Source organism: Brachypodium distachyon, chromosome 4 (genome assembly GCF_000005505.3).
Source record: "Brachypodium distachyon strain Bd21 chromosome 4, Brachypodium_distachyon_v3.0, whole genome shotgun sequence".
Classification (NCBI taxonomy): Eukaryota; Viridiplantae; Streptophyta; class Magnoliopsida; order Poales; family Poaceae; genus Brachypodium; species Brachypodium distachyon.
The window spans coordinates 31,569,922-31,584,085 of NC_016134.3; the positions used below are offsets into that span (position 1 = coordinate 31,569,922).

The 14,164-nt window shown below is 47.5% G+C and overlaps 3 protein-coding genes across 3 annotated transcripts; 1 reads left to right on the forward strand and 2 right to left on the reverse strand.

Annotated features, from left to right (window-relative positions):
• The first annotated feature begins 3,302 nt into the window (after positions 1–3,302).
• LOC100836489 (DNA-directed RNA polymerase V subunit 5A) lies at positions 3,303–5,490 on the forward strand. The gene is made up of 4 exons (XM_010239676.3): positions 3,303–3,762; positions 3,895–4,071; positions 4,376–4,489; positions 5,084–5,490. The coding sequence occupies exons 1-4, from the start codon at positions 3,412–3,414 to the stop codon at positions 5,207–5,209; spliced, it is 768 nt and encodes a 255-aa protein (XP_010237978.1). The 5' UTR covers positions 3,303–3,411; the 3' UTR covers positions 5,210–5,490.
• A 30-nt stretch (positions 5,491–5,520) lies between these two features.
• Positions 5,521–7,251, reverse strand: LOC100836799 (crocetin glucosyltransferase, chloroplastic). The gene has a single exon (XM_003576311.3). It carries the CDS (start codon positions 7,242–7,244, stop codon positions 5,739–5,741), a length of 1,506 nt encoding a protein of 501 aa, XP_003576359.2. The 5' UTR covers positions 7,245–7,251; the 3' UTR covers positions 5,521–5,738.
• Positions 7,252–10,552: 3,301 nt separating this feature from the next.
• Positions 10,553–14,163, reverse strand: LOC100842997 (structure-specific endonuclease subunit slx1). Its single transcript, XM_003577840.4, has 3 exons — positions 13,821–14,163; positions 12,951–13,057; positions 10,553–11,059 (listed from the first exon to the last, which is right to left on the reverse strand). The coding sequence occupies exons 1-3, from the start codon at positions 14,090–14,092 to the stop codon at positions 10,896–10,898; spliced, it is 543 nt and encodes a 180-aa protein (XP_003577888.1). The 5' UTR covers positions 14,093–14,163; the 3' UTR covers positions 10,553–10,895.
• Position 14,164: the final 1 nt, after the last annotated feature.

The following is a 14,164-nucleotide window of genomic DNA, read 5'->3' on the forward strand; positions in this document are numbered from 1 at the left end:
CATTAATTTGGGGATGTTAAATGGACAAATGGGTGTAGAAAATATGTTGTTGTCCAATGATAACCTCTCATTTATCTCTCCATGAGTCTTTGACATGAGGTCCAAAGAAGTCAAATGGACAAGGTTTGGAAAGTTTTGCGTAATTGTGGACTCCCTATACTGTCCCAAAATTTGAGGAATAAATGGGGATGTGGACCACTTTTGAAATAATGTGGGTTCACATTGAATTATATAATTTGATCCTCATATGGACAAAAGTGGAGGATTTGGGGGCTTCCCTTGGAGATGCCCTTAGAGCTCTCCAGCCCACCCCCTAAAGGACCACCAAACGCGAAATGGGAGCGCCGACGCTGAAAAAACCATCCAGCCCACCCCCTAAATCAAAAAAGTAATCGGAGCGGTCCAAAAATTTAGCCTCAACTGAAGACATGAATCGAGATAAATCAATCAACAACAGTTCAGTTGGTTCTTTTTCCGGTTCTGGCACCGGCGGCGGCGGAGGGCAGCGGGAAGCGGCAGCAGGGGCAGACGCGGCTGACGGCGAGCCACCGGAAGATGCAGCCCTCGTGGAACGAGTGTGAGCACGGCATGCTCCTGATCGCCGCCGGCTCGCCGTTGCCACGGGTGTCCTCCAAGCCGTCGAGGCACACGGCGCAACAGTCCTCCCTCGTCGTCTCCGGCTCCGGCAGCACATGCAGCGCCGCCATGGCATCGCTGGACGCCGGGCCGGGGCCGGAGAAGGAGGAGGAGAAGTAGGTAGGCGGCCCCCGCCGCCGCGCGAAGAAGGCCCCGCTGCTTCTGCTGCTGCTGCTGCCATCGTCGTCGTGGAGCACGTAGTCCGGCACCCTCACCGCCATTGTTCTCGGCCGGCCGACGAGCGCCATCGGTTCTGATTAATCCTCTTTCCCTTTCGCTGGCTGGAGACGAAGACGGAGACGAAGAGAAAGGCAAAGGCGTGATGGATCTCCATGAACCAAACAATGGGGTATTTATATAGCACTTCAGTGAGTGACCCGGAGATGCTACAGTCAGCATGCATGCATGGGGTTTAATTTAATTAGTTTGGCCCCCTGCATGGTGGGTCTTGGGTCGGGGCGAAGACTAGTCAACATGGTATTCCTTCTGCTTGTCTTTTTTTTTTGAAAGGCTGTTTGTCTTTTTCTGCTCTACTGACACGAAGGCGCAAGCTCAGTGACGAACTGTCCGTTACAACTTGGATGGTGGACTGACCAACTAAATCACTAAATATCGTCTCCTTCTTCTTTTGTTTCTGAAAGTGGCTAAACGAATATCTTAACACGGCTTGCATCGCACTTAATATACTGGAGATTTTTCTTTCTAGAACTACCTTTGCGGGCTTGTTAATTCGGATCTAATATTCCGGTACTTTCTCCGATTCATAATAAGTGTCGGGGATTTAGTACTCTCTCTGTTCTGAAATAAGTGGCGTAGATTTGTATAGAATCCACGCCACTTGTTTCATAATTCTTGTCTCAAATTTGTCCAAAAACGGATGTATTTATTTCTAAAAATTGTCTAGATACATGTAAGACAAGAATTATGAAACAGAGAGAGTACTAAATCTCTCCCATTTATTATGGATTGGAATAAATAAATACTTCCCATACTTTTGACGTGGCTGAACACGATTTCAACCCTTCAATTTAGTTGATGCTTATCATTCCTTTGCGCCTCCACTTGAGGTTGGTTACTTAACTGAACGCCAAACCCTTTAACTACATATACATATACATATACATATACATATACATATACTTGTAAGTACTCCCTTTGTTTCATTATTCTTGTCGAAATATTACATGTATCTAGATATTTTTTAATAATAGATACATTCATTTTTTACCAAATTTGAGACAAGAATTATAAAACAGAAATAGTACATCCTACTTGTACCAGTTAATATTTGGTATTTTCCTTATGAAAGCACATAAAGGAAAGCACGTAGGTACGTCAGATGGCCGGAGACGCGGAAGTCAGTTGATCTTTGTTAGTTAGGTTCCCTTAAGAAAATGCCAACCAGTAACACTGGTACTAACGGCCACGCTAGATGCCAAAGCTAGCTGCCTAAGTGACGCATGGCAGTTAGATTTCGTCATTGGCCTTCAAACCTCCGTGTATTACTAGATATATACAAGCACAATCAGATGCATTGACCCTCTACATGTAATGATTGGATCTTGATTGAAAGACTGTACTACAGATTATGCTTTGCTAAAAGATGATAATTAATCAGTGTTATCTAGGAGAAAATGGTTATGCAACAAGCAATTGAGAAAAAAAGATATGGTGGAGTGCTATGGACTATGGAACATGTTTAAAGGTACGACAAGAAGATAAGCACAATGCACCAGCAATAGCAGAGCATGCTAATTTACTTCAAAAACAAATTTGTACCTATATACCTATGAAATACAGCAAGAGATATAGTATTCAACTCAAAATACAATGCATTTGCATTGTGAGTGCCCTTTGGGATGCTACGGACACCAAGAGGCTAGAAATTAACCCACTAATTAAAAAGAAAATCATACATACTGTCGTGCAAGTCAAGATGGTATTTAACGCGTGGATGATCATATACTGATGTACCCATTGGGAAAAATGAAAATCTCCGAGATACCTCGGAGAACAAGAGGCTTGAAAAAAAATGTTTATGCCGTAACTCAAATATCAAGAGATAGACATTTTTGCATTACTTGCCAGCCAAACTTGCAAACTTTTATCCCGCGCAATCGGATCTACGACATGTGGTCAAGATAAGAGGTGATAATCAAAGATAAGAAAACGTGGATATGTACAGTGGGTTATGTGCAAAACATGTTTAATTGGGATGTTATGATTCTCAAAATTTAACTGCATCGTGCATTTTAGATCCAATAGCCCACATGAATAGTCAAGATGGCATCTAACGTATTAATAATTAAAAGATCATATTGCGCAAGTTAAGATGGTATTTAAACATGTGGATCGGTCATATACCGATGTATCTCCATTGGAAGAAAGAAAATCTCCGAGAAAAAGAGGCTTGAAAAAAATGTTTATGCATAATTAACTTAAATATCAGGAGATAGACATTTCTACATTAGTTGACAGAAAGGAAGAAAAAAAACATGCAAAAGGAAAAAAATATTTGCAAAAATATAGTAGTACGTAGTATGTGGTATTTTTAATGGTAGAAAATACATTGTTATTCTCAGAAAAACAAATACTTGCATTTTTTTGTTGTTGGTGACTTGTACTTGTGAGTGGCTAATTTTGCTTTCTAGCCCCTGCTCTACAACCCACCCTAAACCCAAACCAACCAAAGATCCCCCATTTCCTTCGTTCCCAGCGGAAGCCCGAGAGCCGCTGAGCCAATCCACCGCCGCCCGGCAGCAATCCTCGCTCACCATGGACTCGGCGGAGAGCTCCGTGGCCTCCACCCCGGCCCGCGCCCCCGCCGTCGCCCCAAAGGCCGCCGTCGGCCCCCGCTACAACAACGACGGCGGCGACGACGACGACGACGGCGTTCCCATGGTCGCCCGCTGCGTGTCGTCGATGATCGACAGCGGCGACCCGGAGAGTCACCGCCTGTTCCTGGCCCGCCGGACGGCGCTGGAGATGCTCCGCGACCGCCGGTACGCCGTGCCGGAGGCCGACCTCGCCCGCACGCTCCCGGAGTTCCGCGCCTGGTGGGCCGAGAGGCCCGAGATCGACCGTCTCTCCTTCTCCACCACCCTCGCCTCCGACCCCTCCAACAAGGTAATAGCCATAGCAGTAATCTAATCTAATCCCCTCCATGGATTTCTCCCGATTCGATTTCTGCTCTATTTAAAAGAAGATCCCCTTTTCTGTGTCTGTGTCTGTGTCTGTGTGGATGCTTGTTGAACGCAGGTGCAACTCGTGTTCTGCCCACCGGAGCCTTTCAAGATCGCGGCTATCCGGGAGGTGTATGGGCGAGTGAAAGACGAGAACCTGTCTTGCCTCATTCTGGTGCTGCAGAGCAAGATAACGTCCAGGGCTAAAGACGCCATCAAGGAGATCTTCAAGTACAAAGTGGATGTGTTCCAGGTCAGTTTCCTTAATAAATTTCTTTGATTGATGTCCGCATTCTATCCTGAAACTGTAAAATTCAGCATTCTTAGAGTTGTAAGCTGCAAGTAAAGGACATCATTGGCTCTATATGTGTGTGTTATAGCTTGTTAAGTACCAATGACATTTCATTAAGAAAGGCGTTGTTCCTTCAGTAATTGTACTGTACTGAACATGGTGTTGTATACTCGTTTTTGCTTAGCATCTGGATTCAGCATGTGTGTGTGTTTAGTGGTGTGTGTTATATGTACCGGTACATGCTAAGGTTCATCTGCAATAATAGATCGCAGAACTACTGGTGAACGTTACTAAGCATGTCCTGAAGCCCGAGCATGAAGTGCTTACTCCAGAAGAAAAAGCCCATCTGCTGAAGAAGTACAACGTCGTGGATTCACAGGTATGTCTGTCTCTAGTTAATTAGATGACAGTGCGGTAGAACTTGTTATTCCTAGTTTCTAATGTGAACTATGTGTCACTGCTGTGAAAAATATATATTTCTAATTGGGTTGACTATCCAGTGAGTATTCTCGCTGGATAATGCACACGGTTTATTTACTATGATTAACCTGCCAGGCACACACATTTAAAGTGGAACTGCAGTCAAAATATCTTCTTCTTTCGATGAAATTATTTAGCTGTAGCTTATAGGGTTTCTAGTTTAGCTGAGTAAAAAAGAACAGGCTTTACTTTTAAGACAAGATATATTATGGAGACATTATTTTTCAGCTTTTCGTTAAAGACAAGATATATTGCTGGCTCCTTACAAGCTGCCAAACTAAATCTTGGATTGAAAATATGCTTATCTGGCCATGATATATGTTTTTATAGTCACTGTACTGGCATGCCACATTTCTTTGTGTGGAGCCTTATTGAGATGCCTGAAATTGCCAAATCGCCAAATGGGATACCACATTGCAGGCTCCTTTGTGTGTTTACTTTAGTATAGCACTTACACATCACTTTGCTGAAACTCACTGTTTGTATCTTTCAGTTGCCTCGCATGCTAGAGACCGATGCTATCGCTCGCTACTATGGCCTCGGCAAGGGAACCGTGCTCAGAGTTACGTATGATGGCGAGCTCACCGGGAACCATGTGACTTACCGGTGTATTTTCTGATGGAGACCGTTTCTGCTTCCTCTGATGAAATATGAAGTTTGCTGCTGTAAGCTGTTAGCAAATACCTGTCTCACTGATGATGTAGTAGTACTACTATCCTAGTCTGTCAGTCCAGTCCTTTGTGAGTGGTTCACTGGGGAAACTCGAACTATCCCAAGCTGTTAGTTAATCTGTCGGTCTGTTTCAGTGTCCAGTTGTTAGTTACTGCATGTCTTTGGGAAATTGAAATGTGCCGCAGTGAGAACCATTCAAATGGATTCAAGCAGAATTCGTTAATTTTATGGATTCCCTTCTCTTCTGTGAAGCAAGGGTTGCCAACTTGCCAGGATGTTCTGAAATCAGTGTGGTTTACAAATAATTGCAAATCTAAACCTGGATCAGAAGTTTTACAGCTTCATTTGCTTGATCCTAATTATTAAGGGAAATATTTAAGCATGGGGAAAACAAAAAAACAAAGCAAAATTGCACACCTATTCATTTGCTTTGATATTCGTGATGAGATTTTTCATCAACGGCAAAGAGAGAACGGCTAAAGATTCATCCCAGACAGTTCTTGCACTCTCCTGACGAAGCTTCGGAGGCTTCTCTCTGATGGCCCGTCGGCGGCCATCGCCTGTCGCGCCTTCTCCTTCCAAGCGCTCGCGTTCGCCGCTGTCTTGCCGTCACTGAGCACCTGCTCGACGCACCTGGCCAGCTCGTCGCCGGTGAGAACCCCGTCGGCGTCGCGCTCTGCCCTGACGCCCACGCCCCACTCCTCTGCAAGCAGGTGTGCGTTCATCGGCTGGTCGGACCAGCTCGGCGCCGCCACGGCCGGCACGCCGAGCGCCATTGTTTCCAGCGTCGAGCTCCAGCCGCAGTGCGTCACGAAGCACGCCACCGACGGGTGGGCCAGCACCGCCTTCTGCTCGCACCACTCCACCACCATTCCTGCTCCCTCTTCCGCCGCCACATGGAGGAGTCGCTCGAGCTCTGGCGAGCGGCCATCACGGCGGACCACCCAGAGGTACGGCCGCCCAAGACGCTCAAGGCCGAGCAGGAGCTCCTCCGCCTGCCGCGCGCTGTATGTCAGCAGGCTCCCCGACGACACGTACACCACCGACTTCACCGGCTGCGCGTCCAGCCACGTCATGTACCTCTTCCCCTCCTCCTGGGCGAACAGGTGGATGGTCTCTCCTCCTGTGCCGGCAGGTTCTTCTTCCCCGGCTCCGGCGAGAACCGGGGCGCCCACGGCGAAGACATCGTCGCCGAGGTACGGCCGGATCGCCCTCAGCGCCGTCTCTTCCAGGGCTTCGAGCGTGTTCACGAGCATCATGCATGGAGTCTCCTCCTTGTCGTCCATCAGCTCGAACAGCTCGCGGAACCCCTGGAGGATCATCTTGGAGAGCTCGTCGGCGCTGTCGTCGCCGGTGAAGAAGAAAGACGGCATGTCGCGGGCCCTGAGAGCCCGGCTAAGGCCCGGAAGCGTCAAAGTCGGCTCGTGCGCCGCCGGTTCGGCGGTGGCGAGGATGGCGTCGGCGTGGCCGTGGAAGAAGTGGTAGTAGGCGACGAGCACCGTCGCCGGCTGGATCCAGTACACGCCGAGCGGCAGAGCGTGCGCGCGAGCGACCTCGACGACCGCCGGCATGTTGAGCGTGCACACCGCGCACGTCACGGGCGTCCCGGCGTCGGCGAGGCGGCGCACCACGGCGGACAGGCTCTCGACGCTCGCCCTCCGGCGGCGCGCCTTGTCCTCCTCCGACCCGGTGGGCCAGCTTCCGTCGTCTAGGCCGTCGGAGAAGGGGGCGTAGGAGATGACACCGTCGCTAACTATGCCCTCGCCGGAGTCGGAAGGGAACATGCGGCGGTGGGCGAAGAGCGGCACCGAGAGAACCGCCGCGACGCCATCGATGCCGGCGAGACGACGGGCCAGGGAGCGCGCCGGGTTGAGGTGGCCCTGGATGCCGTAGGCCACCACCAGGAAGCGGTTGCTCCGGCCATCGCCGCCGCCGGCGCTGCTCTCTTCGCATGGCGTCGCCACCTCGGCCATCACGCACATATAATTGGTGTCCGGCCGGCAGATGTTCAGTCCAAGAAGATATATAGAGCCAGCTATAGCTCGGTATATATCCATCGAAACGTCAATCAGTCTGTCCCGATGGAGTCAAAGTTAAAATGGTTTAGAATGGCATTAGCGTCCAAATTACCCAAGCTGTCCTCCTGAAATCCCGATGTGTGATGCAAGACTTTATTGGTAGCGACGTACTGCACGGCCGGCCGGCAACCACGATGATGATATAACGATGTTTAGATATGTCCCGACAGGCCGACAAGATCTTATAAAATAGGATGAGTCTTTTAGCTAGGGACTAATGGATTGATCATTGTTCTTTAAGATTCGAAACTTTTCCTTAACTATTCAGGCGTCGGGACATAACACATATAAAAATGTTTTTGTCATCTCTACATGTTTACGACAGTCTGATGATCATAAATTTAGTTTGCCGTGACACATTCCAGCGACCAACACATTGTGTTGTCACTGTTTAATTTGCTAATCTATCCCCCTTTTAATTTGATTTACATTTGCATCGATCGATCGATCAGAACTAAGAAGGATAAAATGAGATTTAGATACCGATCCAACGTCTTTGATTCGTCAACTTACATTTAATCTTTTTGCTAAAAAATCAGGCAATTTAGACGTAGCCACACCCAAAAAAATTAATTTACATTTGCATCCATCCATCGATCATAACATGCAATCCTCCTCCTTGGTTCCATAAGCGTCGTCGTCGTCGTCTTCCTCCTCGTCATACTCCACGATGGAATCATCCAGCTCATCCTCCACGTCATCATCGTCTTTCACCTCCAGCCGCCGGACCGCAATCGAGACACGGAACTCGCCTTCCTCCATGTCATCGTCATCTTCCTCCTCTTATCTCATTATAGTCTTCTTCTTCCTCCTGGGGCTTGGAGGAATCGCACAATTCCCCTTCCACCAATTCGCCGTCGTCTTCTTCTAAATGAAGTACGTACGGCCGGAAACCATGGACCTCGCCTTCCTCCATGTCGTCGTCGTCTTCCTCGACGGCGGCGGGGAGCGCGAAGCAGCATCAGGGGCAGAGCTCGCTGCGCTCGTGGAAGCCATTGGAACATCACGCCATCTTCTTGATCCTGCTGCCGCCATCACCATGGCCGTCGGATGATGGTACCAAGCATCCGAGGCACACGACGCAGGAGGCCTCCTTGACGGCCGCGTCACCGGCGGGCGCCTCGGGCAGCCCGTCGATCACCGCGCGGGAGGCCGGCACGGCGCCAAACCGCCGTCGAGCCTCCTCCTCGTCGCTGACACCCAAGCCTTCGTCTTCTCCGGCGCCGTCGGGCTGGCCGGCAACCACGAATATAACGATGTTTAGATATGTCCCAACAAGATCCTATAAAATAAGATACTCTCTCCGTCCAACAAAAGATGTCTCAAGTTTGTCAAAATTTGAATATATCTAGACATGACTTAGTGGTATAGATGCATTCAAATTTAGTCAAAATGGAGACATTATTTTTGTTGGATGGAGTGAGCAGTCTTTTTTTTTACAGCGAAATAAGATAAAATAAGAGGAGTTTAATTATCACAACAGATTATGAAACAGTTTTGTTATACTCCGGATCTGATATTTAGCTAGCTAGGGACAAACTCAGCCTTTGGATCTGACTAGATTGTGTTTTAAGACTCGAGACGAACAACGGAGACGGGGGAGAAGGAATGGCGCCGGGACATAACTCCGACCGCTTAATTTACAATTAACCGTGACAGCATTTCAGCAACCAAATATCACAATTTTGTTGTCACTCTTTAATCAATTGCTAATCGATCACCCTTTGTTTTGATTTACATTTGCATAGATCGATCGGTCGATCAAAGCATGTAATCATCCTCCTTGGCTCCATACGCGTCGTCGTCATCGTCTTCTTCCTCTTGTTCGTCATACTCCATCCAATCATCCAGCTCATCCTCCACGTCATCATCGTCTTCCTCCTCCAGCCGCCGGACCGAATTCGAGACACGAAACTCGCCCTCCTCCATGTCATCGTCATCTTCCTCCTCCATCTCATCGTCATCTTCTTCTTCCTCCTGCGACTCGGAGGAATCGCGCAATTCCCCTTCCTCCAGTTCGCCGTCGTCTTCTTCTTCTAAATGAAGCACGTACGGCCGGAAACCACGGACCTCGCCCTCCTCCATGTCGCCGTCGTCGTTGTCTTCCTCGGCGGCGGCGGGGAGCGCGAAGCGGCAGCAGGGGCAGAGGCGGCTGACGCGGAGCCAGTCGGCGATGCAGCGCTCGTGGAAGCCATTGGAACAGCACGGCATCTTCTTGATCCTGCCGCCGCCATCGGATGATGGTACCAAGCTCTCGAGGCACACGGCGCAGGAGGCCTCCCGGACGGCCGCGTCGTTGGCGGCGGCCTCGGGCAGCCCGTCGATCGCCGCGCGGGAGGCCGGCACGGCGCCGAACCCGCCGTCCCTGTACGCCCCCTCCTCGCTGCCGACGCCCAAGCCTTCCTCTTCTCCGGCGCCGGCGTGGCTGTGGATATGGACCGTGTGGACGGTCATCATGAACGTACCGTCGTTGTACTCACCGCCAACGCCCACGCCGTCGTCGTCTCCGGTGCCGGTGGTGGAGCCGTGGATGTGGAGGATCGTGAACTGCCCGTCGCCGCCGTCATCGGGCTGGATCGCTGCTTCGTGTCCGTCGCCACCGCCGGCGCCATTGCCGGATTCTCGAGCAAGGTCGGACATGTAGAGCCGAATAAGACGCAGCGCTTGGGACGGCGACAGAACTTCGTCGGCGGCCATCGGAGAGGCGTCGTCGTGGACGTGGTCGGCGCCGGAGCCGGAGCCGCCATGGCCGTCCATGTCGAGTTCTTGTGCTGTGAATCTGTTCGAAGCTAGCTAGGGCAAATTAAGGGGGATCGATCTGGCCGCTGCATTTGTAGAAAGCGGCGGCGGCGGATATGCAATCACCTTCGAACTATGATTCCTTCCCGGATTCGGCCTACTACATCCATTTTATTTTTTATTTCTAACTCGGATTTTTGTTTTATTTTGTTTTGTATTGTAGCAAGCGCGTAGTGACAAGTAATATTTCTTCCTTCAAATTACAGTAGTTTTTTTTTGTTGACATAATTCAAATTAGGTAGTAACTGAGAAGTAGGATTTTTTTGTCCCTTCAAATTACATACGGAGTAGTTTTTTTTACTGAATTCAAATTACTTAGTTCTGGTGTTGGTCATGTATTATGTTACATGGAAAATTGTACCTGGATTTCTTGTTTGAATTTACATTTGAAAAAAAGTTTACGCATACTCGTATATGTGAAGAAAGGGATTGATCATACGATACAATACAATACAATACAATATACTTTATCTGTAGGGACACTCTTATCACAATGCCCAAACAAAAGAAACCAGAGTTTGCAATCACCGGTTCCCTCAATTTGGCATCATCATCAATCTGCTACCAGATGAATGTGTAAATGTATGCTCATTTGAGCTGCAAGACAAGGGAACCCTTTTTGTACATATCATGAACTACGGAAGTCGAGAAGCCTCTGCAGTGAAGAACCCTCACGAACTTCACAAGTTAGCGGGCAATTTCTTCCACGGTTAAATGTGTGTACAGTGTACATACAACAGCGGGAGAAACACAGCCTCAGCTGGAGTGCCATTTGATATCGAGGCGGCTGCAGTCCTGAAAGGTTTTCACCTTGCCCAACGCCGCTTCCCGGTGCTGCAGCACCGAGCTCATCCCGGGCTTGCTGCTCTTCCGCGTCATCTTCTTGGAGATGTTCTTCCACTTCGATTCGAACTCGCATGCTGCAAGGAAACACAATCTGGTAAATGTATAGGACATCTTACTCAGCGGCTCAAGTTTTTAACAGCGGAACTGTCGTTTTCTTTTTTGCTTTGCATATGCGTATTGATGAATATTACATTTTCATTTCTTCCTGCTTAATTAACCTATTAAGTTGTAGTTCTAAATTGACTTGTTTCATTTTCATTCCTGCTTGTGTCCTAATTAGTGATTAAAATGACAGGAATTTCGATCCAGGTGTCAGCCAGCAAACTTAATGAAGCATATGTACAAGTATTTGAAGAATAGGCACAGAAAAAAAAAATCAGAGAACAACAATTTGGCAACACCATGAAATTGCAATTCACGAGTACTTTACATGCTCCTGCAATTGTTTGGTTGGCCTAAAGGGTGGACTGTGTGAATTAAACCCTGAGATTGGGGAAGCAGGGGAGCGAGCAAATCATTGATTTGATGAAGGTGGTACAAAAAGTATTTGGGTTGCCCAACAAGGGCAAGGTAATTCTTGTGGAATATTGGGGCAGTGGCAAAAAAAAAAGAGATGTGTTCAGCCAAACAAGAAGTATTATCTAGCAGACGAAGCAATGGCACCAGTAGGAGTATGCGGTTGATCGATTGTAATCTTAAGCTGAAAAAGTGCAACAACTTGAGGAAGCCTAGTGTCAGGATGTACATGTATGCAGTATTCGGTTGCTTCGAGGCCCTAATACTTCGCTCAACATAGATCAAAAGTTCATGAAGATTCTGGAAGATACTGATGATATCAAAAACTGGAATTGGTGAAAAATTATCGTCGACCTATTAGTGAAAGGAATTTCAGATTATCTTGAGCCAAAGGCGACCTATTTTGGTCGGAAGTCCGCTTTTGTTGATTGCAAGTACTTCCAAATGATTCATATGGACCTTATTTTTACTTGCAAATCTTTTTCAACTTACAAATGCTTTCACAGGTTATCCTTCTTGACATGGTAAAGCATGTGGATTTCAATGAGATAGACAAAGGTTTCCCTCGGATGATACACATAAAAGATGCAGATATGATTTGGCTAAAGAATCATATGAAATGTTTGAATAATATAGAGGTGAGTGATGATTGCAGAAGCTTGTATTGGGTTGGCTCTTAATGAACTACTTTCTTCATAAACTGCATGAAAATGTGTTTAACCCCAAGTAGGCTTTGCTAGAAATTAGAGCTACGGGCATCATTTCTTGCCTAGACCAATAGCTGCCTTTGTAGATACTTTATGTTAAGCAGGCTTTGGTTCATATTTTTTGCCTTCAAACATGCACATCAAGAACGTCTCTCAGAGTGTGTACAGCGAGACTAAGCGTTACGATTTTGAAAAACAAGTGAAGGAGGCTATTAGAGATAAGGATGGTGATAAGGATGATAATGTTTTTATTGATGATGGTGATGACTATGATGAACTGGCTCTGACACAGATGAAGAGGACGACAGTAACAATGACACAGATGTCAATGTATATGAAGATAAGTCAAACACTAACAGTTCTGATGGTGAACCCTCGGTTATATCTTTGTTAATATAAAAAAAATTACAGGGAAACAATGGTAAGAATATATAAGATAGGTGAACCACTATCACATTGTGGGATAAATATTCATGTTGGTGTTTTATTGTGGCATAGTTAAAATAACTTCACAGGGAAACTAATGATCAGGGCCAACAAAGTTCAACTTACAAAAACAAAACAAGTTTAGTAACAGCCATTGCCAAGTAGAAGAAAGTAGCACAACAAAGTAGAGCAGATAATGCTTTCTAGAAAACGGTGATGAGACCCCCGGACTAACACTAGAGCATGGTACGCCATCTTAGTAACATCTCGCCGAAAGTATGAAGCAGTAGAAAGATGAGATTTTTACTATACTAACCTTCACTTCTGTTGGTGAAGCCTTCAACAAGGCATGCGAGATTCCACGGCCTTCCAGCAGAGGATGCTTTCGCACCACCTTTTAACTCGCCATTATGTTGTCTCAACCTAGAATGAAAAAGGATCCTTTCAATAAGCACAACTCATGTGCAGTACTATGACTAAACATGTGTATATTTTCTTCTCGCCGGCATACTGTCTAACCTTCTAGAACTGTCAATACATATCAGCAAGAACACACAAAACACAACTGCAAGCAATTATTTCCTACAGTACTACAAACTTGGGCAAGACAGCCCAAAAGTTTCAAGCCAGCTAAAACAATATTCAGTCTTTAGGAAAGGAAAGGAAAGGGATCTGTTCGTTATTCGCGAACCAATAAACACAGTTTCTATGTGGTATGGCTAAACATATGACATATCTATGTTTTCTTCTCGTCTGCATACTTGCTATAAACCTTTTTGGGACTGTCAATACACAAATACCAACAGGAACATACAAAGAAGATTCCAAGCATGTATTCCTACGAAGCTATATATAAACCTGAGCAAGACAGATCAATTTTCTTTAAACCCAGATACAATATTATTCAGTCTTTACCAAAGAATCCTATTGCGCAGTTACAAGTTCTTGTTCTTGTTTTCCTGCTCATCTCTTCCTTTGTTCTTAAGCTAGAACGAAACTGCAGGCCTGCGAGAACAAGGATCACAACCCAAAATGGAGGCATCGATTCAATTCCGGCCAATTCTTCAACCAACCCAAAATCCGAAACGGTTCCACGCGATGCTCTACGCGTAACCTAGCTATAGCCGCCGCGATTGTCTTGAGAAATTAACCAGGCAAGACTGGAGGAGGGGAAATGAGGAATCACCGGCGAGGGAAGTCGGTGGTGACGCCGACGTACGTGCGAGGGATCCGGGAGGAGGCGATGAGGTAGACGCACCACGCCGCCGCCGCCGCCGCTTCCTCCTTCTTCTCTTTCTTCTTGCTCTTCCCGGCGGCTGCCGCCGATGGATCTCCGGACGCGGCGGAGGCGGGCGCGGCCGGTACCCGGGAGGGAGAGAGGGCGACAGCCTCGACGGATTTGGTGGGGAGAGTGCGGCGGGGGATTTTGGTGGACCGGAAGGTGGCGGAGAGGCTCATCTCTCACCTCTCCGGCGGCCGGAACTCCTCGCCTTCCACGGCGATGCATCCAAGGAGGCAAATACGAATTGG

Coding starts and splice junctions, on each gene's coding strand:
- LOC100836489 (XM_010239676.3), top strand. CDS start 3,412: ATGGACTCGGCGGAGAGCTCCGTGGCCTCCACCCCGGCCCGCGCCCCC. Junction 3,763..3,894: donor CCTCCGACCCCTCCAACAAG/GTAATAGCCATA, acceptor TGTTGAACGCAG/GTGCAACTCGTGTTCTGCCC. Junction 4,490..5,083: donor ACAACGTCGTGGATTCACAG/GTATGTCTGTCT, acceptor TGTATCTTTCAG/TTGCCTCGCATGCTAGAGAC.
- LOC100836799 (XM_003576311.3), bottom strand. CDS start 7,244: ATGTGCGTGATGGCCGAGGTGGCGACGCCATGCGAAGAGAGCAGCGCC.
- LOC100842997 (XM_003577840.4), bottom strand. CDS start 14,092: ATGAGCCTCTCCGCCACCTTCCGGTCCACCAAAATCCCCCGCCGCACT. Junction 13,058..13,820: donor ACCACCGACTTCCCTCGCCG/GTGATTCCTCAT, acceptor TTTTCATTCTAG/GTTGAGACAACATAATGGCG. Junction 11,060..12,950: donor CTTCACCAACAGAAGTGAAG/GTTAGTATAGTA, acceptor GTTTCCTTGCAG/CATGCGAGTTCGAATCGAAG.